Genomic DNA, 25,619 nt, shown 5'->3' on the forward strand with positions numbered 1-25,619 from the left:
ATTTTGAAGCTAAAAGAGTTCTCTGTCTAGTCAAGTTGTCATAAAATATATTGTATTTTATGCCAAAGAATACATCCAATGGTGGAATGGCACTTTAATGTTCCATTCGTATTTAAAAAAAAATGAAAAAATGGTTGTTGTACAGTGTACAATGTACACATTTTAAACATGGCGGCACGGTGGTGTAGTGGTTAGCGCTGTCGCCTCACAGCAAGAAGGTCCGGGTTCGAGCCCCGTGGCCGGCGAGGGCCTTTCTGTGTGGAGTTTGCATGTTCTCCCCGTGTCCGCGTGGGTTTCCTCTGGGTGCTCCGGTTTCCCCCACAGTCCAAAGACATGCAGGTTAGGTTAACTGGTGACTCTAAATTGACCGTAGGTGTGAATGTGAGTGTGAATGGTTGTCTGTGTCTATGTGTCAGCCCTGTGATGACCTGGCGACTTGTCCAGGGTGTACCCCGCCTTTCGCCCGTAGTCAGCTGGGATAGGCTCCAGCTTGCCTGCGACCCTGCAGAACAGGATAAAGCGGCTAGAGGTAATGAGATGAGATGAGACATTTTAAACATCTGTGCTTTTTAAAACATCTTTTTTTTACACATTTTAAACATCTGTGCTTTTCTTTTTAAAACATCTTGTTTTACACATTTTAAACATCTCATAGCATCGTTAGCTAGCACCTCTTGGCAGACAACACACTGTGGCAGTGGAGCATCTTGATCCAGTCCATGAAAATCCAAACTTTAAATAATCGTGGTCACACTTCCTTCTTTTTTCAGTCCCCCCAGGATTCCGCGGGCCTTTTTTGTGATTGTTGCGGGCTAAAATGTCTGATGTTGCGGGGGGGTTTCAAAAAATGGCGATGAAAGTTGCGGTGTTTTTTAGGTTTTTGTTGCGATTACATTGCGGGAGGAAGTGAAAGTTACGAGAAATTGTTGCGATTTTCTCTTTTTGTGATTAAAATTGAGTGATATGTTAAATAAGTTATTACTGAAAAACTATTGATTAAAAAAACAAAGACACTGAGAAATGGTCCTATAAACAACTTTACCAATATAAAAGATTACCAGGACGACAAAAATGCAGAAAAATAGGCTTTACTTATCCAAATGCTCCTGTTGATTCAAAAGTTAAAGTGCAGAGAACCTCACAGCACAACATGAAGTTACCTTAAAATATAATATAAATGCTTCAGCTTTCATGTAAGAAAAAACCTATTAATACTAGTACTGTGTGCAGGCAGTCTCTCCTGAAGACTAAATTAAACAATAATTATAAACTAATAAAATAAATGGCTCAGGCTTCATAGAAGAAAAACAACAACAATTGGAACAGAATCTCACAGTATGATGCTGAAGCTGCCTAAACAATGGAAAATAAAATACCATTTTGGCAAAAATGTTGGCATCCATTAATTTCTTGTATTAAGTAAAAAATAATGTAAAGTGCACACAGTCCTTCACTGTAAACATAACACACTTTTAGTAACAGAATTTAAGCCTACATAAACACTGACTCGCACATGCAGTGTTGCCAGATACTGCTGACGTTTTCCAGTCCAAAACCTGCCAAAATGCACTTAAAACCATCCAATCTGGCAACACTACGCGCATGCTGCTTCTCTTGAACGTATACACAGAAGTAAGGCGGAAGGTAGTGTGTCGACGTCACCTCAAGACGACGCCAACGATTGGTCAAATTTGCGGGAAGGTTACGGTGATTGGATATAATTGCAGCACCGCCCTGAATTCGTGGGGATTGGTTGAATTTGCGTTGAAGTTGCAAATCGCAACATCGCGAAATCCTGGAGGGTCTGGTTTTTTGCTTGGCCCAGACTCTGTCTCCTCACTCACTGTAGCTTTAGGTACTAAAAATCGACCCATTTTGTCTCTGGCAAAGGCTAGCTGAAGTTCGCTAAATGTCCGCAATAGTAACTTATTCTGGTTTACGTTTCCTCACGTTGCGCCCCCCAGGGGAGGTGCGCCCCACACTTTGAAAAGCCCTGAGCTATTTAATTACGATTAATGATGTATCGAAGGATTATTATTTTTAATATTAGAGTTACTTTGCGCGTCTGTTTAAACTTTTACACACCCTGTATTGCTCTGTCAGTAGGGGTGTCGACCTCAGGATTCCACACAGTACGATATATTTGATGATACGATTTTGTATTGAATTTGCTACAATATATGATCGTAGTTTCTGATCAATATATGACCAATTTAGTTCAGAATCCGGGGTCAGTGACGACAGAGAAGGACTACACCCACTGGCCACTTTATTAGGAACACCTATACTCCCCCCCCCCCCCCCAGTTACAGGTATCTAATCAGCCAATACCTTGACAGCAGCACAATGCATCAAATCATCCATCCATCCAGCCATCATCTGTAGCCGCTTATCCTGTCCTACAGGGTTGCAGGCAAGCTGGAGCCTATCCCAGCTGACTATGGGTGAGAGGCGGGGTACACCCTGGACAAGTCGCCAGATCATCACAGGGCTGACACACAAACACAGACAACCATTCACACTCACATTCACACCTACGGTCAATTTAGAGTCACCAATTAGCCTAACCTGCATGTCTTTGGACTGTAGGGGAAACCGGCGCACCCGGAGAAAACCCACAGAGCATGCAAAGTCCACACAGAAAGACTGCATCAAATCATCTCATCTCATCTCATCTCATTATCTCTAGCCGCTTTATCCTTCTACAGGGTCGCAGGCAAGCTGGAGCCTATCCCAGCTGACTACGGGCGAAAGGCGGGGTACACCCTGGACAAGTCGCCAGGTCATCACAGGGCTGACACATAGACACAGACAACCATTCACACTCACATTCACACCTACGGTCAATTTAGAGTCACCAGTTAACCTAACCTGCATGTCTTTGGACTGTGGGGGAAACCGGAGCACCCGGAGGAAACCCACGCGGAGAACATGCAAAGTCCACACAGAAAGACTGCATCAAATCATGTGTACAGAAATCCAGAGCTTCAGTTAATGTTTACTTCAAACATCAGAATGGGAAAAATTGTGATCTCAAAGTGTGACTTTCTTTCACTGTGGCATGGGCGTTGGTTTGAGCCAGATGGACTGGTTTGATTTCAGAAACCGCTGGGGTATCCACACAAGTTCTTTCTCCCCTTAGCCCAGATAAGATGCTTCTGACATTGTCTGTGGTTTAGGAGCAGCTTGACAGTTGTAGCCCTTTTCCTGTAGACATCTGTGCACGGTGGTTGTTGATGCACTAACCCTAACCTCAGTCGACTCCTTGATGAAGCTCTCCCAAGTTCTCGAGTTGACTTTTCTTGACAATTCTCTCAAGGTCATCCCTGTTGCTTGTGCACATTTTCACCAATGACCTTCTGTGGCTTACTCTTCTTGTGGATGATCTTCTTCTGAACAACTGTCAAGTCAGGAGTCCTCCCCCAATTGTGGTTGAATGTACTGAAGTAGACCAAGATACACTGTATTTACGAAATAATTTTGAGAACTTTTCGCACTGTCGGCCATAATCTTCAAAATTAAAGTAAAAATGCTTGAACCTTATTTCATGTCATGAGTTTATACAATAAATATTTGATCTTTATAAAAATACCACACTTTCACCCTTAACGGAAAACGCTGAACTTTTTCACAATTGTTCGAAACATCCTAGCAAGTTGCCTATAGATGTAAATAGCTTTCCATGTTAACTCCACATGGTCATTTTCAACATTAAAAACATACTAGCTTGATTTATTAAAGCCAGTACAGGCATTTCTTCCTGAAATGAAGCTAATTGTACTGTTTAAACAACAATTTGGACAATTTCATGTCATACATGACTTTTCCTCATTGTATTAAAAGGTACAGATTCAAGAGGAGATTTGTATTTATATTTATTGCAGTTTAACATAAGGCATCATTTTAAACCCATCAAGTTCAAATAACCAGTTATGCTTATAACGGTTGGAGATTTTAGCTTGTTACACCTAAAAAAAAAAAATTAGACATCCATTTCTGGAACCACCCTCAAGTGTATTTACCAATACACATTTAAAAAAAAAAAAAAAAAAGACTAATTTCAGGATCTTCTCTATTGTAATTTAAGAGAAATGGTCATGTAGGGGAAGATTATAAAAACTCATCTATCCATCTTGCTATAACAAGACAAAGTTCCATGAATAATATCTTAAGTGTATGACAACACCTGAAGCATTTAGGGATTTAGTTTGAACACTAGAGGCTCTGAGTGTTAAGTTAGCTCAACTGCAAAAATAAAAACTAGGAAAAAAAAAAAAGTCAAACTATATTTAAAGTGCAAGGAAAATTTAATCCCAAATCCTCTTTTAAAAAGTCCAGTCGGGGAACAATCACCACAGCCGTCTTCCTGTACACAACGCAGTTTGCTGATGACCACAGGACGGAGGACAAAAACCTAAAGGATTTCAAATCTGCATAACATTTAAAAAAAAAAAAAAAAAAAACCTGCAGGTTTTACTTGCTGGAGGTTAAAAAAAAAAGAAATTGCAAGAACCCCCCCCAAAAAAAACTCCACGTCATAAAAAGCACAAGAGTCTCAGTATAGAAACACAAGTCCCAGAAGTTTATTTAGCAAGAATAACAGTTCTGCAATGGAACGCATAACTTTAAAATGTTCCCTAAATGATGATTATGAGCAGGAAAGGAAGGAAGGGTGTCGTTTCCAGGCATAAAGCCCAAACTTAGCCTAAGCCAGTGATTCTGCACTGAAACGCCTTTTTAGTCCAAGGTTAGGCTTATTCTGGGAAACCAGCCCTTAGAATAAACAGTTAATTACATTTAAAAAAATACATTCATAACAGTAGAAAAGACGGATTGTCGCTGTCGAGGATGCATCATTTTAAGCACAGTGCATCACCCTTCCTGCAGGTTTTGTCCATGCACCAGCCTCCATAATCAACTTGGCTTAATAGTTTTGCTCATCATCAACGGGACAAGTGTTAAACAGGTGCTACACGGACTCAATCTCCAAATGACACACAGTGACAAAACTTGTTAGCGGGCAATTCAATCCAATCCTGCCTTTGAACATCATGACCCTCGCTACCTTCCCCACCAAGAGTCTAGATTTCCATAATCAAAGTTTTCTACAAGTACACCAAAGCACAGTCGCCAATACCTTGCAGGAAGAATGTTGTACACAGCTTAAGTGTGTTTATTCCCAACCCAGAAACGGTCCACTGAATAAGCTGTATGACGTGAATGGATTGACGGAGTGCAGCATAAAAATCTAAAGACCATACGTTCACATGGAAGTTTTTACATCGTCAATATGAAACCTACACACAGCAACCGCTCAAAACAACTAAATTCAATCTATATAGGAAGAAAAACATGTCGGACATCTGGGAAGTTTTCCAACACGAGCCCTCAGATATCTCTAGCCGAGAACAGATCATGGCATTTACTTGGGACCGGACCAACCACAAGCTTGTATTTAAGACTAAAACCCTGTCTTAGTGTCTGCCTTTTTCCTTTCCTAAAAGGTGTGCAGTAGTACAATTACTTGCAAAATATTGCTCCCCTATTCATGCCTGGGCTACCCTCAGCCAAATCTACCTTTTTGTGATTCCTTCCCCCCCCCCCCGTAAAAGTTCAGTATCTAGTCTGTCTCGTTACTACGGACTCAATTACACTAAACTGCAGCTACTTGACTAACACTACATGTCGATTTTTTGGACCATTTCTCATTAAAAGCCCCTGATATCCATGAATGGTTGGTCACCATACAGTTCTAAGACCACTGAGCAGAGGTTGCATGAGAAACATGCAGAGTTAAAGGAGAGCGAGCAAGTTTGAAAATCAAGGCAAGCAGAGAAGCACAGAAACATGCCAAAACCAAATAAAGCATGCATTTGCTGTTCGCCATAATGTTAGATAACTTCAAATATTGATACATGTATTACATCATATATTTAAGTTTTTTTTTTTTTAAATCTTAGATTATATGTAAACAGTTCTTTGATTTTGATGGAATAATGAGAAGACGAGGAAAAGTTGAAGGAGGGGAGGGAAAACAGGCAGAGGAGAAGAGAGGAACTGAAGGAAAGAGGAAAAGGGAGGAGTGAAAACTAAGTAATGGGAAGCAGGAGGAGGACAGTGTGAATGCTTGTTGAAGGTTGACAGTGAGTGTACTGCCCACTGTTTGGTCTGCTGTAATCCTTTGGGTTTCCAGTTTTACTTTGCGGTCATCATCTGGACAAACTCTGGAAGGGAGAAAAGGCTGATGAGTTTGTGCAGGGTTCGGGACGTCGTCATTTTAAAACGACACTTCCAGCAAAACAACATTCAAACAGCCGTGTTTAGAAGTCCATATACATCATATGCATTAACAGCCAAGGAGGACGGTCATTCCTATAGCAAGGAGCATCACATGTTCAATCAACCTGCTCAGGCATCTTCATTTTAAAAATTAAAGTTCTAATTAGGAAAAACAAATCAAGACCAATATAACACTACACAAACGTGAAATTAATAATTATATATATAAAAAAATACTGACCTTCATAGTTGACCTGGCCGTCCCCATCGATATCTGCCTCCCGGATCATCTCATCTACCTCCTCATCAGTCAACTTTTCTCCCAGGTTCGTCATAACATGACGCAGCTCTGCAGCACTGATGTAGCCGTTTCCATCCTAAACATCAACAGTCACTCACTTTCCAATACTAAAGAACCATGTAGAAAAATTAACTGGAAAATATCACAACCCAGCACAAACATCAAGCACATCATTCACTACCTTGTCAAAAACCCGGAAGGCTTCTCTGATTTCCTCCTCGCTGTCCGTGTCCTTCATCTTCCTGGCCATCATGGTGAGAAACTCCGGAAAATCAATCGTCCCGTTACCTTTGGGTTAATTAAAAAGACGTGAAATCTCATTAGTCCCTCGTACGTCCCTAATTGGCGGCATTTATAAATAGCTGCACAGCTCGACTTTCCCCTCACCATCAGCATCAACTTCATTGATCATGTCCTGGAGCTCGGCCTCTGTCGGGTTTTGCCCGAGAGAGCGCATCACCGTCCCCAACTCTTTGGTGGTAATGGTGCCATCACCATCTTTATCAAATAGTGAAAATGCCTCCTTGAATTCTGAAAAAAAAAAAATTGCACCACAAATAATTACAAGAACAGATAGAGGGAAAAAATATATATATATATTGCTTTACAGATATTACACTCACCAGCAATCTGCTCCTCAGTTAGCTGATCAGCCTGTTAACAGAGCCAACAATCAGAAACACTGTAGTGCACGATTGTTATTTATGAAAGCATGGGCTGGTTTGATAATGGGATAATCAAGGGTCGCCGGTTTGATTCACAGAACCGGCAGGAAAAACACGAGGGGAATTGAGTGAATAAACAGCACTTTGCCCTCCCTCTGTACTGTTACTGAAGTGCCCTTGAGCAATCCCTAACTGCTCCCCGGGGCACTCTAGTGTTGCTGCCCACTGCTCTGGGTGTTCACAGCCTCAGATGGGTTAAATGCAGAGGAGGAATTTCACCATGCTCGAGTGTACACGTGACAAATACTTTCATCATCAAAAACTGAATCCATCTTGTTTGGGTCTAGAGTTAAGTTGAACAAAACCCCAGGCTTTGAAGTATTAGCTGGCGACACTGTACTTAATGCTAAGGACTCAGTCAGCTATCTTGGGTGTGTACTGGACAGTCAGTTGTCTGGAGCTGGTCAAGCCCAGAAAGTAATTACTAAAGTAAATCAACAAGTACGTTTTCTGGCCAGAATTTCCATGCATCTGGATAAGAAGGCTATGTTGATCTTAGCAGGCGCTATAATTCAGCCCTACTATGATTATGCCTGTTCTTGGTATAATGGCCTTACTAGGTATTTCAAGAACAAGCTCCAGACCACACAAAATAAATTAGTAAGGACCATTTTGGATCTGCCCCCAAGAACTCACCTTGACCCTCAATTTTAAGAGGCTGGGATGGTTGAGGGTAGAGGATAGAGTCTCAAATTGAATTGAGCATGGTATACAAGATTGTAAATGGAGAGTCCCTAAATATTTAAAATAATTTCTTTAGTAGAGTGAGGGACATTCATAGTTACTTTACTAGGGGGTGTTCCAAAGATTTTGTTCCTCCAAGAGTGCAAACTAAAATAGGGAAGGGCTCCTTTTTATATGTTGCAACTAGTCTATGGAATAAGTTACCAGGTAATCAGGTAAGGTACTCATTAGTTTGGATGGGTTTAAACGTGCCGTGAAAACATGGCTTAAGGCCAATTTATGCTGACAACGCAGTCCTCGCAGATGGGGTCTGCATAGCCCCCTCCCCTTCGCAGACACTCTGCACGCACCTCCCAAAAATTGTAACCACCGCAGACAGCGTCACAGACAAGAGGGCTCTGATTGGTCCACTCTACATCTGCTTCCCTACTTTCGTTTGTTTTCACTACCGCCATTTTTAAAAACATGAGCGAAGCTGAAGCAGCACGAAGAGCGGTTGATCGAGGAAGTACGTACATCTATACGACTCCAGTTCTAGTCATTACAAGTAACCAGAGGATAAACACTCCACTAACCACACCCACCAACTACTCCTAGTGATTTTGCGACTTCGTGCCGCCTTGCGTTGTGGCGGTGAATAACATCGCACACGCCTATTACTCCCCGCTCAACGATAAATTACAACTGTCTGCGAAAAGCCATCTGCGAAAGCCTTGTCGCACAAGCATGCAGAGGCCCTTAGAGATCAGATCGTGTAGGGCTTGTACTTATATAGTATGTATACAATGTTAATCTGATGTGTATACTGTATGTAATTTTGTTTTGCAATTTTAGTAATGTCACAGCACCACTCTTGTCATTTTTACATCTGCTGCCATCCAACATCAAAGAACCACAATGGAAATAAGCTTTCGAGCTTTGTGTTATCCTGACTCTCTGTTTTTAGTTTAAGTATGTGGTGTGGTTTATTTGAAACTAAATCATGTATTTATTTTTTATACAAGAACTGGGAATGTCAAATCAAAATCAACCATAAACGTTCAAAACAGGATTAACGGGTCAACATGTGATGTGTGATGTGATCAAGCTGCATTTCACTTCCTGATGGGATTCAAAGGAGCCTGGTGGTGATGGCCACTTTGGATTAACGAGCTGTGGTTGCATGGTTATTCAACGACCCTAATGGACTTGAGATGATTTGCATCTATGTGCACAGGAACCAAAGCACTATAATGGGGGAGGGAATCCATTAAGAGACATACCAAAAAAACAAACATGACATCATGAAATAATACTAATACGGAAAACAGCCATTATACTAATTCTCATTAGTGTTTTTTTTTCTAGCTTGCTATGGTTTGAAGAATCACAAATGAAGACCTAAACCATTATAAGTTATAATAGATTACGCACATATTTTACTACAGTAGCTATATGGAATGCCCTGGTGATGTCGGGTGTCTGCTGCGTTGCTTAGCTAGTTAGCCAGACCTCAATATTAAATACGCATTCATTCTGCTTAGCACAATTAGCTTTAGCTTGGCAACTACCGGCTTGACTGCATCAAGCCTGAGGCTAGTTAATCCCGTTTGAACGATTAATAACGAGCAAAATAAGACCTGGTTCTCACTACTGACTAAAAAAAAACATTTTTATCGCTCAGTCGATAAATATCGAGTCACGTCAACGATACTAGCACTAGCATCCTGCACTGGGAGGTTAGCTAGCCGCCTGGCTAATGCACTGCAGCAGTCAATTCAATTGTTAGCTAGCTCACTGATTAGCTAAGCCAGTCCCCTCAACAAGAAATATTATTTAAAAAATACATACTCAATTTGTATTTTACGTGCAAACTAAGAAGCTTCACTACTTACCATTATTACTGTTTGTTTTTCAGAGGGTTATTCTCCTCACGAACGTGGATAAATTACGCAGCTAATTTCGCCTCGGTTCCGCTTTCTGTTCCGCAGCTAACCGCTGTGCGCCCAAATTCCACGATCACTCCGCCTCTGTTCTTCGGTCGAAAGCGGGCCGCCGCACCCCCTAGCAACCAAGCCGTCGCTATGGTACGCCTGCGCCAGATCGCTAACGAAATCCTAAAAGATTAAATAAAATCGATTTGCTGATACTTTTATTATTTAATATTCCTTCTCGTGTCTAGCATTAACCAAACCGGCTTAAAAATATCCCGAATCTTCTCCTCAAAACTTACACAGCGCGAGCAGAGGATTTATATATAGAAGCCGGTTGGCGTGTGTCAGCTGACCAGAACGAAGCTATTTGATTGGTTCCCGTCCACCTGCAATGCGTCAGGGAGTCACTGAGGGGAGGGAGGGGGATGCGCAGGATTCTTAAAGAGACAGGCCCAGCCTTTGCGGTACACCTCAGGGATGGCGTCGGAGACTTATCTACATCTTAGTTCTCAAACAAGGACATTAACCATGTCATTATACATAAGACTACGGATTTTAAAAAAAAATTAGAAGATGGAAACGGATGGCACGGTGGTGTAGTGGTTAGCGTTGTCGCCTCACAGCAAGAAGGTCCGGGTTCGAGCCCTGTGGCCGGCGAGGGCCTTTCTGTGTGGAGTTTGCATGTTCTCCCCGTGTCCGCGTGGGTTTCCTCTGGGTGCTCCGGTTTCCCCCACAGTCCAAAGACATGCAGGTTAGGTTAACTGGTGACTCTAAATTGACCGTAGGTGTGAATGGTTGTCTGTGTCTATTGCCGCTTTTCCACTACAAACGCGGCTGAGTCGGGCTGAGCCGTGCCGTGCTGAGTCGAGCTGAGCGGGGCTGTTGGAGTTGCATTTCGACTACAACCGTGCTGGCTGGAAGTGGGTGGACACATTGGGTGGAGTTAGCGAAAGTGGGTGGACGTCACGTGATGTCGTTAAGCGGCGCAAACCGTGACATCAGTGAGCTTTTAAGCGGTAGTCTCACGACCCGAATAGTAAACAATAAACATGGAGGACATGGAGTCGTTAGTGTTGCTGGTCTTGATGCTGTGGCTTGTTGTCACCGACAACACCAACAGATACTGGCAAGAGCGTATAGATGAGGCGAGGCGCATAAGGCTTCAGAAATTCTCGTAATTCGTAATTCTTCTTCTTCCGGGTTTACGGTGTTTACAGATCCCAGCGCGCTCGCGGGGCGTGTGTGGGCATGTGAGGACACTCCTCCTCACCAATCAGTGCACAGGGGAGTGTCTGCTCACGCCCCCAGCCTCACTCGGCTCGGTTTGGCTCGCTTCAGCCCCACTCCAAAACGGTGCGAGTTTTAGGGGCTAAGCAGGGCTGAAGCGAGCCGAGTCGTGCTGTTTTTTGGTAGTCGAAACGCGAGCCGTGTCGGGCTGAAGTGAGCTGAAGTGAGCTGAAAAAGGGTAGTGGAAAAGGGCCATAAGTGTCAGCCCTGTGACGACCTGGCGACTTGTCCAGGGTGTACCCCGCCTTTCGCCCGTAGTCAGCTGGGATAGGCTCCAGCTTGCCTGCGACCCTGTAGAACAGGATAAAGCGGCTAGAGATAATGAGATGAGATGAGATGACACACCCACCCTTTAATCAAGGGTGGGTGTGGCTGCAAGTATTTGACTGTGTGAAGACAGTTCAGTTGATTGAATGAGCCAAGTCAAGTGTGCTGCTGCATGGCTGGAATGAAAACCTGCAGCCACACGGCCCTTTATGGATCAGTTTGGACACCCCTGTCTTATACCCTGTCCACACTAGGGATTTTGTACCGATATGATACTACTTTCGTACCGCAACACCTGTCCACACTAGCAACTATACTGGTACTATAGCGGTATAACTGTATCAGTACAAAACCCACAAATGTATGGGTACTGTAGCGCTTCACTGTAGTGTGGACAGATGAAGCGGTTCTGTATCGATACAAATATAATGCGCATGCGCAAAGTCACACACCTCAATCGATGTCTTCATTGAATAAAATGGTGAAGAACGGAGATTCGTTTTCTTTGTTTCTTTCTCAACTGCCTCGCGCGTTTTATACGATTCGACTGAATAAATGACCACCAGAAATACAGACTGTACATTGACGACAACAAAAAGCACACACACGTTGTTTCATCCGCCATATTCTGGGAAGGAAGTTACTCGGTAACCACGGAAACATTTCGCGCACGCGCATTTCAACTACCGTGAAAGAAGACCGCAAACATTTCTCGCTAGTGTGGACAGATGCACTAAACTGTACCGGTATACTTTGTATCGATACAGTTATACCACTATCGTACCGGTATATATGTGAACACAGCTTTAGTTCTCAAACAAGGACATTAACCATGTCGTTATACACAGAGGCGATTCTAGAGTCTGTTGTGGCCCCAAGCAAAAATTTCCAGGGGGCCCTTCTGACCAGTGTTCATCACCAATATGTTATAAATAATCTGACACCAACGAAAAATGTATGAAACCAAAGTTTTTTAAATTCCAAATGTGAAAATACAATGGTAAAGAACAATAAAAAAACAAAATACGGGCGGCACGGTGGTGTAGTGGTTAGCGCTGTCGCCTCACAGCAAGAAGGTCCGGGTTCGAGCCCTGTGGCCAGCAAGGGTCTTTCTATGTGGAGTTTGCATGTTCTCCCCGTGTCCACGTGTGGGTTTCCTCCGGGTGCTCCGGTTTCCCCCACAGTCCAAAGACATGCAGGTTAGGTTAACTGGTGACTCTAAATTGACCGTAGGTGTGAATGTGAGTGTGAATGGTTGTCTGTGTCTATGTGTCAGCCCTGTGATGACCTGGTGAGTGACTTGTCCAGTCTTTCGCCCGTAGTCAGCTGGGATAGGCTCCAGCTTGCCTGCGACCCTGTAGAACAGGATAAAGCGGCTAGAGATAATGAGATGAGAAAAAATAAATAAATAAGCCCTCAGGCCCCGACTCTCGGGGGGGCCCTGGGCCAGGGGGCCCCAAGCAGTTGTCTGCCTTGCCTGTTCACAAGCTGCGCGTCTGGTTATACATAGAACTATACAGACTACGGATTTAAAAAAAAAAAAATTAGAAGATGGAAACAGGTGGCACGGTGGTGTAGTGGTTAGCGCTGTCGCCTCACAGCAAGAAGGTCCTGGGTTCGAGCCCCGGGGCCGGCGAGGGCCTTTCTGTGTGGAGTTTGCATGTTCTCCTCGTGTCCGCGTGGGTTTCCTCCGGGTGCTCCGGTTTCCCCCACAGTCCAAAGACATGCAGGTTAGGTTAACTGGTGACTCTAAATTGACCGTAGGTGTGAATGTGAGTGTGAATGGTTGTCTGTGTCTATGTGTCAGCCCTGTGATGACCTGGCGACTTGTCCAGGGTGTACCCCGCCTCTTGCCCGTAGTCAGCTGGGATAGGCTCCAGCTTGCCTGCGACCCTGTAGAACAGGATAAAGTGGCTAGAGATGATGAGATGAGAAATTGCACGGGTGCCATTATTTTTAAGCACCTCACTCCAGATCATTTTCATTCAGCCTTGGCCTACCGTTTGTCCTATACGCTTTGTGCAGAACAGGGTTGGGAATCTGTGCCATTAGCAACCGATGATGCAGGTATCCCTGATTATTATCTCCTTCTTTTGGCTCCTCCCTATTAGGGGGCGCCAGAGTGGATCTTTCATCTCCATTGCTCCCTGTCTTCCGCATCCTTCTCTGCCACTTTCATGTCCTCTTTCACCACATCCATGTATCTCCTCTTTGGCCTTCCTCGTTTTCGTGTGCCTGGCAGCTCCATCCTCAATGTTCTCCTTCCCACATGCTCTGCATCTCTTCTCAGGATGTGCCCATACCATCTCAGTCTCATCTCTCTTAGCTTCCTTCCCAAGCTCTCCACATGTGCTGTCCCTCTGATGCGCTCGTTCCTTATCCTGTCCAACCTCCCATCGCAAACCTTAACATCCTCAACTCCGCCACCTCCAACTTTGCCTTCTGTCTCTTTGTTAAGAGGACTCCAGTCCATACATCACAGCTGGTCTCACTACTGTCTTCTACATCTTACCTTTCACTTTTGCTGGAACTTTCCGATCACAAATGACTCCTGAAATCCTTCTCCAACTGCTCCACCCTGCCTGCACTCTCTTTCTCACCTCACTATCGCAGCCCCCATTTTCCTGCACAGTTGACCCCAGGTACTTGAATTCACCAACTTTCTTTACGTCTGCTCCTTGCATCTTCACTACACTCTCTTCCCCATTCTCATTGATGCACATGGATTCTGTTTTGCTACTGCTCACCTTCATTCCTCTTCGTTCCATTTTGAATTATTATGGAACGTCAGATAATCAGGTATCCCTGAGTATCTGACGTTCCATAATAATTCAAAACGCAATCAAGTCTCCAATTATAAAAGTATCTTTTCATCCCTCGAAACAGGCACCATAATTTGTCCCCATTGCTTAAACAGGGAAAGTTTTCCATATAACCCATATATATATATATATATATATATATATATATACCCACATGGACTTCCAATCCGGGTGACACAGTGGTGTAGTGGTTAGCACTGTCGCCTCACAGCAAGGAGGTCCTGGGTTCGAGCCCAGCAGCCAACGAGGGCCTTTCTGTGTGGAGTTTGCATGCTCTCCCCATGTCTGCATGGGTTTCCTCCACAGTCTAAAGACATGCAGGTTAGGCTAATTGGTGGCTCTAAATTGACCGTAGGTGTGAATGCAAGTGTTAATGGTTGTCTGTGTCAGCCCTGCGATAATCTGGCGATTTGTCCAGGGTGTACCCTGCCTCTCGTCAGCTGGGATAGGCTCCAGCTTGCCTGCAACCCTGTAGGACAGGATAAAAGGCTACAGATAATGGATGGATGCTTAAACAGGGAAAGTTTTCCATATAACTCATATACACCCACATGGACTTCCAATCTGGGTGGGACAGTGGTGTAGTGGTTAGCACTGTCGCCTCACAGCAAGAAGGTTCTGGGTTCATTACCTCTCCTCCCCCCAGAGAGGACTTGTACAGTCTGATGGCATGAGGAACAAAGGAGTTTGAGTCTGTTAGTCCTGCACTTGGGAAGGAGCATTCTGTCACTGCACAGGCTCCTCTGGTTGCTGATGACAGGGTGCAGAGGGTGACTGGCATCGTCCATGATGTTCAGTAGTTTGTCCATAGTCCTCTTCTCTGCCACCGTCACCAGAGAGTCCAGCTTCATGCTGACCACAGAGCCGACCTGCCTGATCAGTTTGTCCAACTTGGATGTGCTCCCCCCCAGCACACCACAGTGTAAAACAGGACACTGGTGACCACGGACTGATAGAACAGCCACAGGAGTTTCCTGCAGATGTTAAAAGACCGCAGCCTCCTCAGGAAGTATAGCCTGCTCTGCCCCTTCCTGTACAGATCCACACTTTATATCTAACCACAAACGTATTACTGGTGAGTGCTTTAGGATTCAATCATGATTCAGTTACTCTTTTCGGGGGGGGGAATCAAAAACAAAACACATCAGGCAGATATCATGAATGCTGTTCCATTTTTATTTTAAACACCATTTTGCACAGGGTTTTGGGGTTTTCCGTCAGTTCAAAATCAGTAACGTTTCACATACAAATTGCATTGCACACACTAAACCTTTAAATAGGCTGAAACCTGGAATGTTTTAAAACAAAGTAGGGGAAAAAAAAACCTCATAAAACCGTTGGTCTTGACCTAAAGGGCTTTGTTTCATGCATACTTGCATGAGTGTATTTCAAGTTTACGACCAAATTCTTTACATTTTTAGCACAATGACTAACAGGATTTCATAAAATGTAACAGTACAGAACAACCACGTTTTAGCGTACATGTGCGCTTCTGTTTATGCAACATGAGGGAATTTAAGCAGAACAGCCTGTTGTGGCTCCAATTCGAATTCCAACAAATTAATGGACTGGGCATGGGCCATTTTTTCTTCATTAGTACTAACTACAACTGTGGCTTTGTCAGGAAGCAATTCGTGGCGCAGCTGCAGAGTGTCTTTATCAGTAGGATTCCAGTTGAATGCAGCTATGTAACAGTCACTCTGGTCCCATGAGCGCAAGTATGCGAGAGTACTGGCGGTGCTGGACAGAAGAATATAATCTCCATGCAGAAGGGAGCGGCTCTTCACTCTCTCGTCACTCACATCCCTGAAGAAAGTGCGCAGAGAGTTCCTCTGTTCTACCTGAGACTGCAAAGCAGAGGGGGAAAAAAATATACACGTTTAGGAAGAGGAGAGTCAGAGCTTACCATTTTTAGTTAAGGTTTTTAGAGAAGATTACAAGCTAAATGGCAGCCTAGCCATTTTACCAGTCTGTATTACTTTATAATTCCCAACTTTAGACTAGATCACATTGAAGTATTTACCTGCCCAATGGGCTAGCCAATTCATTTTAAAAATTTGTGTCTTTTTTTCGGTATGTATTTTACCCAAGTGATTCTGCAAGCTAGTCATTTTCATTACCTTCTCAGTCTCGTTTGTGTCTGAAGAGTCCCAAATCATCACTGGATATACTGTATTCTAAAACAAGAAGGAATCAAGTCATTAAACAGTGCCCTTCAATCCAGATCGCCATTTCTCAAACACCCACACCACATATCCTTACCTCATCCTTTAGACCAATTTCATCACCATAGTTGAAGACAGGAGTTCCAGGCAAGGTAAGAAGCAGCAGCTGGTGCAACTTGACAGCCATAGAATCTACCATGGTGGCCAGGTGTCCCTTGACACGGTGACCCAGGTTCCAAGCCAGTTGGATCCCGTTCTGAGAGTAGAGATTCTCCACAACCTGCTCAACCGCGTCGCCAGATTTGTTTCTCAGGACGTCAGAAAGGAGCAAATCCACACCAGTCTGATTCAATAGGACGTTCACATCATCAGGAGACGTGGCCTCGGTAACTCCAATTAAAACCCTTCAATCAGAACAAAACACAGATTTCAGAAAAGAATAAACAGCTTTTCCTAATATCGAGCTCAACGTTTCCACCACCAGGTGAAGCACTGCAAGCATTAAAGATTTGCCTGCTTCAGGCTTGGAGTACTCAAGTCTGACTCGTGCCCTAATTTTAAGGACTCGCGACTTGACTTGGACTTGAGCACTGATGATTCGGACTCATGCATTAACTGCACTCAGACTCAAATTGGAGACGAGGACTCGGATTTTCTCCTTTTTTTGTAACATGCCATAATTTGGCATAAGATATTTCATATCTAAATTAATTTTTGCACTAATTTTGTGCAAAAGAATGCACGTTCACCTGTTCATACGTCATATTCAGGAACAAGCTAACAGTAATGGCGCTAAAATGCCTGGGAGAGAACGTCCCTCGGATTGTCCGCTTTGCTTATACAGACTTCTCGTGCAGTAGTTGGGGGGCACTGCTATAATGTTCCATATATAAAAGAACTTTCAAGGAGACGACTGGGACAACCTCGAACTTCAATCATTTGGCAAGTGACCTGCTATGTTCATAGCGGGGTTTGCTTGCTGACCGATGAACTAGCTAGTGTTAACCCGCTCATGTCATTTGCCCTGCTGATAGTGGGTGGGGCTTGCTAAGCAATGAACACGCTCTATCTGTAGCCTATTAACTAAAATGCAGCAGTCAAGCAGTAACGTTAGTCCAACACAGTAGCAGAGACGGTTTCACATAAAGGCAGAAACAGCCACCATCAAATGGTCCAGTTGGCGTCTTGATCTCAGGCCAAGTTTACATTAGACCGTATCGGTCTCGTTTTCTTCGCGGATGCGCCGTCCGTTCACATTAAAACGCCGGGAAACAGGAATCCGCCAGAGCCCACGTATTCAATCCAGTTCGTGTCTGGTCCGGTGCTGTGTAAACATTGAGGATACGCGGATACGCTGTGCTGAGCTCTAGCTGACGTCGTCATTGGACAACGTCACTGTGACATCCACCTTCCTGATTCGCTGGCGTTGGGATCACACACACACAGCGGCTCAGTCCCGAATCACTGCTCGTGCGCTTCACTCGCGCGCTCTGTGAGCTGCGCACCCTCCAGAGGGCACTTGCTGTTCAGGGCGGAGTGATTTGGAGCGCAGGAGGAAGCGCTGAGCTGCACTGAGGTTTATTTACACATTTCAACCTCCTTCAGGCGCTTAAACTCAGTGAGAACATGAACATCACAGCCAGGTGTGTTTATCTGCTGGAGAAGGTGTTCGCTTGCCATCCTTCCACTTACAAGTGGTGAGTGACTTGCGCATGCCCGATATGCACTGGGATCATGTGATGTGCCGTCTAATTAGTCATGTGATTAGCGTATCCGTGTATTGGCGTTGCTGTGTGCACGCGAATCGTTTTAAAAACGTTAATCTGATGATCCGCTGATACGGTCTAATGTAAACAGGGCCTCAGACTCGACTCGAAATTTTCTTTAATGACTTGGACTTGAACACTGGGGACTCGAGACTGGACTCTGACTCAAGGTTTAGTGACTCGACTACAACACTGGACTGATTCACGCTAAACAGTAAGTTAAAAAAAAAAAAAAAAAAAAAAAAAAAAAACCACCCACATGCATTTAATATGCCTGCCCAAAATTCCAAGATTGGCACTGCAATAGTACACTGGGCTCACGCAAGTGTGAGGCTTTGTGTGAAGAAATGTGATGCTGGCAAATATTTAGCATTTTCATGACAAAATAATTCTCCCATGTAATCATGGATAACGCAGTGCTCAGCAGCTAAAGACATCTTTGCTAAAGTTAGAGCAATGGAATGTGGTGATTTGTGCTTACTTTTTCTTGTCCTCTTCGGTGTGATTACTGACAGTCTCCCTTATGCTATCCCAAACCAATGGTACAACTTTGGCAACATGCTCAAAACCATATAGCAGGATACCATCAACGCCTTTGTCTAGCCAGTGATCAGTGGCAGCCTGAAAGCAAAACGATCGCCAAGATTACCAACCACCGTTTTGAAATTTTGAGGAACAATAAGAAAACGTTCATGGCACAAGTGCTAATCATTCATACCCTGACAGCTTCTGCCACATCGGTCAGTGAAGCGTTGGAGAACCATGGCTCGGATCCTTTGTAGTTCGGGGTCAGATCCAAAACCACGGACATACCTAAGCAAAGGCATATGAGCATTGCAGTAGTACTAGATTATGCAGAAAGTATTTCATTGTATAGCAGCACTTAACATTATTCAGTAGTGCACAAATTAAAAACTCACCTTTCTTGTGCGCTGCATTAATAAAAGTCTCCAGATCAGAAAGACTGCCAGCAGAAGGGGCAATCTCCGTCAAATTCAGGTCGTCAAACTGATCAGCAGTGGATACATGAATGGGACCAACAATCAGACCCTTCACCTTCAGTTGTCCCAAAGCACCAATCTTCGCCCCCAAATCTGAGGAGAGGCAGCATTGAGGAATTCAATTTAGCTCCTTTCTCAAGGTGCATAGCACATATTGCTTACACCATTTACAACACAGCCCAAATCCTCATCTCATCTCATTATCTCTAGCCGCTTTATCCTGTCCTACAGGGTCGCAGGCAAGCTGGAGCCTATCCCAGCTGACTACGGGCGAAAGGCGGGGTACACCCTGGACAAGTCGCCAGGTCATCACAGGGCTGACACATAGACACACAACCATTCACACTCACATTCACACCTACGGTCAATTTAGAGTCACCAGTTAACCTAACCTGCATGTCTTTGGACTGTGGGGGAAACCGGAGCACCCGGAGGAAACCCACGCGGACACGGGGAGAACATGCAAACTCCGCACAGAAAGGCCCTCGCTGGCCACAGGGCTCAAACCCGGACCTTCTTGCTGTGAGGCGACAGCGCTAACCACTACACCACTGTGCCGCCCTTGAATGGTGATGTTGGTTTTAATTTGAAATAAAATGATAAAACTAAATCTTTGACGTGAATATTCAGAATTTGGCAAAAATTCCGCAAATTTGTGGAAAAATGGCAGCTTGATCTGGGACATGATAAATGGTTGACTACATCGCGTTCCCTTAGAAGGTTGCAGTCCACTGAAAAGTCTACAGTTATCACTAATTGTAGTTTAAGTTGTAACTTTATACACCTAAGGATTGGTGCGCTCACAGAATAATCATAACCGTAATAAAACATCATGCAAAATATTTCATCACCGTTGTAACTCCATTTTCCGCAGACCCAAAACCAATACGATCGTGTGTTTTGATCTAAACGGAAAGCCTCAGGGTCGAGGTCACTACCTCACCAAAAGTAGGAACTTAAAATCACTACGCCATATAAAAACTTAGCTATAAATCTGTGATTTTATTTTTTAAAACGAAAGGTGAAAGTTAGGTATAGAATATGTTTCTTACAGAATATGTTACGATGGTAGCTGGTCTTGTATGAATTTCTGAGCTATAAAATGAGTTGTGGTCTATTTTTTACCGTAGCGTGTTGTTTGTGTGCGGGGAAGGACACACATTAACAATCTGCATGTGTAGAATGGAATTTTCCACTCCAACAGTTCGAACTCGATCGTGCTTCCATTTGCGGTCTTTCTGTTACGCGGGTGATCTGTTCGGACGTCATCACTGAAAAGGAGAGTTTTGACAGTTTTATTTTGTTTTAGTCTTGCAGTATAAGGCAATAGAATGTTTCTTTTTCATCTTACTTTCATATTTCGTAGTGCTTGCGTATTTTTGGCCAATATTTTGCAACCATGGTCGATTTAGATCGAACCTTTGATAGAATCTACAGCCAGTCATTTTGCCCCACCCTCACTCCGTCCGGTGCGGTAGTGATGTCCCGTTGCTCACGCGCCACAGCAGAGACCCGCGCGACCTTCAGCCGGTACAGTCGCTGTTATTCTCATCTTTCCAGTATGTTCTTGATTTTTCCATTGTGTCCTATTTCGCCATATCAAATACCCAAAATGTATCATATTATTCATATTTAAATGAATAATCGATTCAGTCATCATAACTTGGCATTTTTAACCCAAGCAATCAAAAAGAGGAAATTTATTCAATATTTTCACTCATCTGTGAAGGAGGGGCTTTAATTCTTCATGATGTAGTTATTTTATATGTAAATCTTGCAGAAAGCAAATTAATAATGCAATTATCAAAGTATCACCCCAGTATTTAGTAAATCCAATATAAACAAACTCAAAAGGCCATAAAAAAAAAAAAAAAAGTTACTCGTTTTTATTTTTCCACTATGAACACTGCCATGTTGAAGTGACGTCACAGAATCGCAACTCCGAGAAGTCGGAGTTGCTCGAAAAAAATCTGAGTGAGAATTACAAGCGTCATAGCTATTCAAACGAATCTTTCATACTGGGAAGTTGGAAACGTCTACGTTCCCACTTGGACATGAACGCAGAAAAAATCCTGAATGAAGATTAAATAAGCTTGACACTGCATGTCAAGCTAGTCATGCTTTCACAAAACATTTTAAAAGAAGAAGTGTAAACCCAGGGCAGTGTGTGTAAGAGCTCAGAAAAACAGGAAATTCGATCATGTGCTCATAAGTGTTGCCTGCCCCAAATTAGTCTAGCTGCATTCAAATTGAATAAAATAAGTACCCTTACAGGCAGCACGGTGGTGTAGTGGTTAGCGCTGTCGCCTCACAGCAAGAAGGTCTGGGTTCGAGCCCCAAAGTCCAAAGACATGCAGGTTAGGTTAACTGGTGACTCTAAATTGACCGTAGGTGTGAATGTGAGTGTGAATGGTTGTCTGTGTCTAAGGCCAAGTTTACATTAGACCGTATCTGTCTCGTTTTCTTCGCGGATGCACTGTCCGTTTACATTAAAACGCCTGGAAACGGGAATCCGCCAGGGTCCACGTATTCAATCCAGATAGTGTCTGGTCCGGTGCTGGGTAAACATTGAGAATACGCGGATACGCTGTGCTGAGCTCTAGCTGGCGTCGTCATTGGACAACGTCACTGTGACATCCACCTTCCTGATTTGCTGGCGTTGGTCATGTGACGTGACTGCTGAAAAACGGCGCGGACTTCCGCCTTGTATCACCTTTCATTAAAGAGTATAAAAGTATGAAAATACTGCAAATACTGATGCAAATACTGCCCATTGTGTAGTTATGATTGTCTTTAGGCTTGCCATCCTTCCACTTGCAAGTGGTAAGTGATATGCGCTGGGATCACACACACAGCGGCTCAGTCCCGAATCACTGCTTGTGCACTTCACTCGCGCGCTCTGTGAGCTGCGCAGGGCCGGAGTGCGCACCCTCCAGAGGGCACTCGCTGTTCAGGGCGGAGTGATTTGGAGCGCAGGATGCCTGCGGAGCCGAGCGTATCCGTGTATTGGTGTTGCTGTGTGCACGCGAATCGTGTATTGGTGTTGCTGTGTGCACGCTAATCGTTTTAAAAACGTTAATCTGATGATCCGCTGATACGGTCTAATGTAAACCCCACCTATGTGTCGGCCCTGTGATGACCTGGCGACTTGTCCAGGGTGTACCCCGCCTTTCACCCGTAGTCAGCTGGGATAGGCTCCAGCTTGCCTTGTAGAACAGGATAAAGCGGCTAGAGATGAGATGCCCTTACTTTTAAGGCCAGCAGGTCCGGCAAACGCATTAACGTCTCCAATCTGGTACAGGGGCCCTAAATCCCACCAGTTCAGCTCAGGAAGCGGCTTGCACCGAGGTGCCTGTATGATGAGAGCGATGGCACCAGCGAGCATGCCAAGCCAACCAAGCCAGAACAGAACAAGGAGCGCCCATCGGGCTCGCACCCACCTAGACAGACATCAAACAGATCAAAATGATCTCGATCCGACACAAAACCTGAAGGAGTATCAAGGAAAGGAAATGTAATGAATGGTTGGGAGAAACATGTACGGTAAAGCAGCCATACCCTGGAGTTCCAGCGACTTTTAACAGCTCCTCCTTGGACAGTCCGGTGAATTTGGATTCCTTCTCGTCAGCAATCTTGATCTTCGTGATGCCATTTTCGGATAACAAACCTGAGCTGGCATCACCATTGGCAGCAGCAACAGGCTGCCTTTCTGGATTTCCCTCATTCAGCTCCACATCCTTCATATCAACCTCAGTATATTTGGACATCTCGGCTGCTTTCTTTGATCAAAACCTATGAAAGAAAGAAAGAAAGAAAGAAAGAAAGAAAGATGATTACATCATACACCACGTTTCCTCCACGCGCAACCAGTCAGTCATATTGCATCAGTGTTACCGGCAGTGTGACGTCACCCGGAACACTAGTCAGTCAGGTCATTCAGAATTTTTTTCCTTTTTTTTTTTTTTAAGAAAAAGAAGAAGAGGTGAGATAAAAATTAAACGTATATGATATTAATTATATCTATAAAACAAAAAACAAGATGTCGTGCGCACCGCGTTAAGCTGGAAAACTGGTTCAGGCCGGTTCTCTTTCATCCCAATAAACACAGTATTTACACAAATATCACAGAAGTCTGAAATAATAACCAAATTCCGCGAATAAAGTTATTTAACAGTGTAATTATTATACCACACAGACATTTTAAACAACTCAATTCAGCCCAAAACGCATAACAACCTACTGTGGTAAATAAATATCGGTTTGTAAATATTTTTTTCCCCAGTTATAATGACAAAGCATGCATAAAGATATTTACCGCCGATATACTGAAGACAAAGAAGTCGAACAATGATTACACCGTCTTCAAAATGGCACAACCCACACTATTCCTGTCCTCCTCTGATACTCAGGCTTTATATCAAGGGAAGGGCTCAAACAAACCACGCCCACATATTTAAGGTGGTCCCATAATTCAAACCTGGTGCAGAGTTGCTTTCAGATAGAATAGAATAGAATAGAATAGAATGCCTTTATTGTCACTATACACATGTACAATGAGTACACATGTACAATACACATGAATAGAATAGAATAGAATAGAATAGAATGCCTTTATTGTCACTATACACATGTACAATACACATGAATAGAATAGAATAGAATGCCTTTATTGTGACATGTACAATGAGATTAAAGCATCTCCAATAACAGTGCAAACAGCATGTAGAGAGAGAGAGAGAGAGAGAGAGAGGAAGGGGGGAAAACAAAGGGGGGGTGTAAGGGGTGTAAGGTGCACAGTCTGAGGTGTATGTGTTGTGTTATACATTATGGAGTGAGGTATTGCACATATAAAGTATTGCACAGAGACAGTCACATTATAAATTGTTGCACGAGAGAGTCACATTATAAGATAAAATATTACACGTTATGAATTATTGCAAGGTAAGGTAAGGTGCACAGACTTGAGGTGTATATGTACTGTGTGTAAGGTGTGCAGAACCTGAGGTGAATGTGTCGCGTTTCACATTATGGAGTGTGGTATTGCACATTATAAAAGTACTGCACATTTAGAAAATAGTAAAATAAAATCGACTATAAAGTCGACTAGATATATATAGTTTACCAATTTTTGTGTTATTTTGCCTTTTTTTTTAAAGTTTGCATACAGTCTAGTTTCCATGAGCTCAAAAATACACAAAGGTGGATCCAGTTTATCTCAGATTTTTGATGAGATGATCTTCTACAACTCATCTCATCTCATTATCTCTAGCCGCTTTATCCTGTTCTACAGGGTGAGCCTATCCCAGCTGACTACGGGCGAAAGGCGGGGTACACCCTGGACAAGTCGCCAGGTCATCACAGGGCTGACACACAGACAACCATTCACACTCACATTCACACCTACGGTCAATTTAGAGTCACCAGTTAACCTAACCTGCATGTCTTTGGACTGTGGGGGAAACCGGAGCACCCGGAGGAAACCCACGCGGACACGGGGAGAACATGCAAACTCCGCACAGAAAGGCCCTCGCCAGCCACGGGGCTCGAACCCGGACCTTCTTGCTGTGAGGCAAGAAAGAGGTATTTTGTTTCATTTATTATGGCTTACTGCTGTTTATAGTATTTTTTTAAAATGTTGAAACATTTCTTTTCATTAATTTTAAGCCATTTTTGGTCTCCAGCATTTCATTACGTGTTTAAGATTTTTGCATAGTATTGTATATTGTGTAATGTCTATGTTGTACATTACATGTACATTTTTCTTATAATCAAAACAGAAAAATTTACTATTAAAACCAGTTGTTAAAACAAAGTGTGGTGAAGCAGCTTTTAGCTACTATGCAGTACAGCTATGGAACCAACTGCCAGAGGACATTAAAAATGCTCCTGCTGTTGGCAGTTTTAAATCTAGGTTAAAGACCAAGCTGTTCTCAGATGCTTTCTGTTAAATAATTAATATTGTCTTCTTTTTTTATAATCTTTACTTTCTCTGCATGTTTTAAATTGACTTTAATTTTAACTTTATTCTATTTTATTCTTTATTCTATTCTGCTGGTTTCTTTTTTTTCTCCTCCTATTTCTACTTCATTTTCTCATCTCATCTCATTATCTCTAGCCGCTTTATCCTTCTACAGGGTCGCAGGCAAGCTGGAGCCTATCCCAGCTGACTACGGGCGAAAGGCGGGGTACACCCTGGACAAGTCGCCAGGTCATCACAGGGCTGACACATAGACACAGACAACCATTCACACTCACATTCACACCTACGGTCAATTTAGAGTCACCAGTTAACCTAACCTGCATGTCTTTGGACTGTGGGGGAAACCGGAGCACCCGGAGGAAACCCACACGGACACGGGGAGAACATGCAAACTCCGCACAGAAAGGCCCTCGCCGGCCACGGGGCTCG

The 25,619-nt window shown here is 43.6% G+C and overlaps 2 protein-coding genes across 3 annotated transcripts; both read right to left on the reverse strand.

Moving 5' to 3' along the window:
* Positions 1-4,561: 4,561 nt before the first annotated feature.
* Positions 4,562-10,163, reverse strand: calm3b (calmodulin 3b (phosphorylase kinase, delta)). Its single transcript, XM_060936334.1, has 6 exons — positions 9,864-10,163; positions 7,204-7,234; positions 6,968-7,111; positions 6,762-6,868; positions 6,521-6,656; positions 4,562-6,224 (listed from the first exon to the last, which is right to left on the reverse strand). Exons 1-6 carry the CDS (start codon positions 9,864-9,866, stop codon positions 6,196-6,198), a joined length of 450 nt encoding a protein of 149 aa, XP_060792317.1. The 5' UTR covers positions 9,867-10,163; the 3' UTR covers positions 4,562-6,195.
* Positions 10,164-15,433: 5,270 nt separating this feature from the next.
* Positions 15,434-23,616, reverse strand: slc3a2b (solute carrier family 3 member 2b). Of its 2 annotated transcripts, none has more exons than XM_060936336.1 (9): positions 23,526-23,616; positions 22,769-23,002; positions 22,460-22,650; positions 19,130-19,303; positions 18,928-19,022; positions 18,691-18,830; positions 16,541-16,847; positions 16,399-16,455; positions 15,434-16,125 (listed from the first exon to the last, which is right to left on the reverse strand). In XM_060936336.1, the coding sequence occupies exons 2-9, from the start codon at positions 22,975-22,977 to the stop codon at positions 15,775-15,777; spliced, it is 1,524 nt and encodes a 507-aa protein (XP_060792319.1). In that variant the 5' UTR covers positions 22,978-23,002; positions 23,526-23,616; the 3' UTR covers positions 15,434-15,774. The 2 variants fall into 2 exon arrangements, with proteins under 2 accessions (XP_060792319.1, XP_060792318.1); XM_060936335.1 differs by having other exon boundaries at positions 22,454-22,650.
* Between the last annotated feature and the right edge of the window lie 2,003 nt (positions 23,617-25,619).

Source organism: Neoarius graeffei, chromosome 12 (genome assembly GCF_027579695.1).
Source record: "Neoarius graeffei isolate fNeoGra1 chromosome 12, fNeoGra1.pri, whole genome shotgun sequence".
Taxonomy (NCBI): domain Eukaryota; kingdom Metazoa; phylum Chordata; class Actinopteri; order Siluriformes; family Ariidae; genus Neoarius; species Neoarius graeffei.